Source organism: Trifolium pratense, linkage group LG6 (assembly GCF_020283565.1).
Source record: "Trifolium pratense cultivar HEN17-A07 linkage group LG6, ARS_RC_1.1, whole genome shotgun sequence".
Classification (NCBI taxonomy): Eukaryota; Viridiplantae; Streptophyta; class Magnoliopsida; order Fabales; family Fabaceae; genus Trifolium; species Trifolium pratense.
This window is the reverse complement of record NC_060064.1, coordinates 14,750,108-14,753,286: the sequence shown is the minus strand read 5'-3', so window position 1 is coordinate 14,753,286 and position 3,179 is coordinate 14,750,108. Positions and strand designations below refer to the sequence as shown.

Below are 3,179 nucleotides of genomic sequence, written 5' to 3'. Positions count from 1 at the left end.
AATATCCGTTATTTTTGTCAAATTTTCTATAATAAATGAAGAAGGGAGTATATCTTAAGAAAAATGTTATTTCAACATAATATTCTAACAAAAATACAACAAAGTTTCACTTTAAGTTTTTTTAATATTTTTTGCATATCTCGATAATTGTGCTGCGAGTGAAAAAAGGTTGTGTCATATTTTTGTCAGATCTTTTTGTGTTCATATAACACTACTCATATCTTAATAAATAAGTTACTACTATAAGTTACTCCCTCCGTCCCAAAAAGAATGACCCAGTTGACCGAAATACGCATGCCAATGCATAACTTTGGCGACTAATATCTTTAATTGTATAATAGTAAAAATTATAAAAAATTGATATTTTGAAAATACTCATCGAGACGAATCTAACAACATCTTATATGTTAATATTTATTTTTATTTATTAGTAGAAAAATATGGTCAAAACAATATATATGAATAGTGCATATATTCAAAATGGGTCATTCTTTTTGGGACGGAGGGAGTAGTAATTTTTGAGCATTCGTTTAACAGACAATTTACGTATTCATGTAAAAATCATATTCGAAAATCACATGACATAGATAACCTTGTTCCTTCCAAGGCCCTAAAACCAAAAACCAACAAAAAAACAAACAAATCCTATTACAAATAACTGAACGTACATAATTCTGGGGAATGAAAACAAGGTCATCATCACTCTTCACACTTTTCAGTTTTCACTGCAAATCAATCTTCATTAAGGCATCATTCTTCGATCCAACCCACGACGCCGTTTAGACCTATCATTACAATTACTAGATCTATCCAACAAAGACCTAAGCGAATTCTGAAGAAAATGAATTGATTCAATGCTATTATGTTCTTTATCAGCAGCAACAACAAGAACATTCCGCGTTCTTCCGCCAAGTGTGGAAATTTCGGCTTTGATAGTCTTGAGGCGAAGAGATTTGAGGATTTCGATTAGGTCTGGGATTAGGTCAGAACGATCCTCGCAACATAATGAAGCTTTGAATATTAGTTTGCCTTCTCCTGTGATGTCTCCACCAGCTGAGATGACGGTTATTTCATCGGTTTCAGACGGAACTGTTTCGATTTCTGTGATTTCAGATGTTTGTTGCTTTAATTCTTTCACTCGCTCGACAACTTTAGCAAGAAGTGAGGCCTTATCCGTCTGAAATTAATCAAACACAAACATAACAATAATTAATCAACTAATTTGGAAATTATTATCAATCTTATCATAAAATTAAAGCTAGGGGTTGTTGACTAGTATATAGTTGAGCTCAAATGGTTACTGAACTTTTCATCTTGTCAATCAGATACAAATATTGACGAGAGATTTTCCTTACTGAGATTTTTTATCCCCAAAAATCTCAGACGATTAATACCAAAAAAAAAAAATTAATGCCAAAAAAAATAAAATTAGATTCTCCTTTCTTCATATTCACTGGTAAAAATCATAATATTTTTTGAAGTGTGCATCTTAAAACAAATTATCCAAAAATATGTAGTGAGACATAAAATTTTATGATTTTTTTAATGCATTCTTTGGAATGAAGAAAGTAGTCTCCTAAAACCTAAGTGACTAATTCCCTAGCATAATTTGAAAATAATTTTTGCATTTTATTTTACTATTTAAAGGCTTGTGAACACTTAACTTGATTTTGTGAGTATCTTGAAAAATCATTAAGGATCTAGATTTTATTTTATATACTATTTTTTTTTTCTTTTCATTTTCATTCATTCTACTATTATAAAATAGTACTACTACATATTCCATGGCAAGTTAATTTACTAAAGTGAGTAAAGTATAATTATTTAGTCAACTAAAAAAAACACAATTACCTTTTTTGGTCAAAAGTGTTTAACCTTTGAGAACAAAAGAAGGATAAAAAGAAAATTAAACAAAGACAATTTGTCTAACTAAACCAAATTATGAATGAATTAATAATGATGAAAATAATAATAACCTTGGAGTTGCAAGGAAGAAGAGTGCGAAGATGATCAAGATGAGAATTGATTCTCTCTCTCCTTCTCTTCTCAGCTTCCTTATGATTCTTCATAGCAGCTAAAGCTCTATCTTGTTGGGAGGGTGTATCAGTAATTTCAGAAGCTTCAAAGGGGTGGTAATAGTTATTATTATCAGAAGAACTACATAAACTTTGTTGCATCATAGTAGGATTTGAATAGTCAAAGAATGAAGGGTTGTTAGCAACAATGAATTGAAAGAGTTCTGAGTTATTTTCCATTTCAATATTATTATTCTGAATCTGTTGTTGATGATGTTGATGAAGCATTGTGAAAGATAATAAAAAAGAAGGGGGGTGTAGGTAGTAAGATATGTAAGAATAGAAAGCTAGTGTTGTAGGTGATGGTGTAGTGGTAGTAATAAGAAGGGAAAGTGGTAGAGTTTTTGAGTAGAATTTAGTGGTGGTGAGTGAGATATGAACGTGAAGAAAGAAGTGATGCTTATGATTGCACTTTTTGACTGACCTTAAAGGAAAGGATTCCACTGTGCATGCTGCCCTTGTGGAATTTTTCAAGTTTATTTCAAACCTAAAGTCACAATATATTATCCCTTTCGGTGCCCGGTCTCATAATAGATTAGATAAAATTTGATTAAAAGTTTTTTTTTGTTTACCATGAACTCGGTGTCGAATCCAGAACTTATAGCATACTACCTAAATCACTCATCATTAAATCAAACCTAGTGGTTTAGATTAGATAAAATTTGATTAAAAGTTATCTTTATTTGGAATAGAATTTAGATTCTTTCCATCAATAGGTAGTTGGTTTTATTGGTGTTAGATTTGATAGTGAGAAATACGGTTTGATCCCCTTCAATTGTGATTGAAAGGCGGCTGAAACCACTTTATGTCAGAATTGATCCCGAACCAAATTAGACGGTTCGATTGGCAGGATACTGATGGTGAAAAAAATTAGATTCTTTCGGATGATTCGTTTTAAATGGTTCAATTTTTTTGTAAGTTTTTTTTAAAAAAAAATTCTTACAATGGAGCTGATGCCCAAAACCTCTAACATACTATCCAAACTTCTCACCATTGAACTTAGTAGATTTCAAATGGGTTCATTGACCATTTAAATTCAATTATGGAATTTGCCTATTTTTTTATTTAGTTTGTGTTAAAAAAATAATTCAACATTTTAAAATT

General features: G+C 30.7%; 1 protein-coding gene across 1 annotated transcript; it reads right to left on the bottom strand.

The window, feature by feature from the left end:
* Nucleotides 1-521: 521 nt before the first annotated feature.
* Nucleotides 522-2,451, bottom strand: LOC123889833 (transcription factor bHLH106-like). Its single transcript, XM_045939336.1, has 2 exons — nucleotides 1,977-2,451; nucleotides 522-1,177 (listed from the first exon to the last, which is right to left on the bottom strand). Exons 1-2 carry the CDS (start codon nucleotides 2,301-2,303, stop codon nucleotides 743-745), a joined length of 762 nt encoding a protein of 253 aa, XP_045795292.1. The 5' UTR covers nucleotides 2,304-2,451; the 3' UTR covers nucleotides 522-742.
* Between the last annotated feature and the right edge of the window lie 728 nt (nucleotides 2,452-3,179).

Bases quoted from the DNA above. Each gene is read 5' to 3' on its own strand.
- LOC123889833 (XM_045939336.1), bottom strand. From the start codon at position 2,303: ATGCTTCATCAACATCATCAACAACAGATTCAGAATAATAATATTGAA. The intron at 1,178-1,976 runs GTTATTATTATT...GATTAATTTCAG, and splicing joins TTCTTCCTTGCAACTCCAAG to ACGGATAAGGCCTCACTTCT.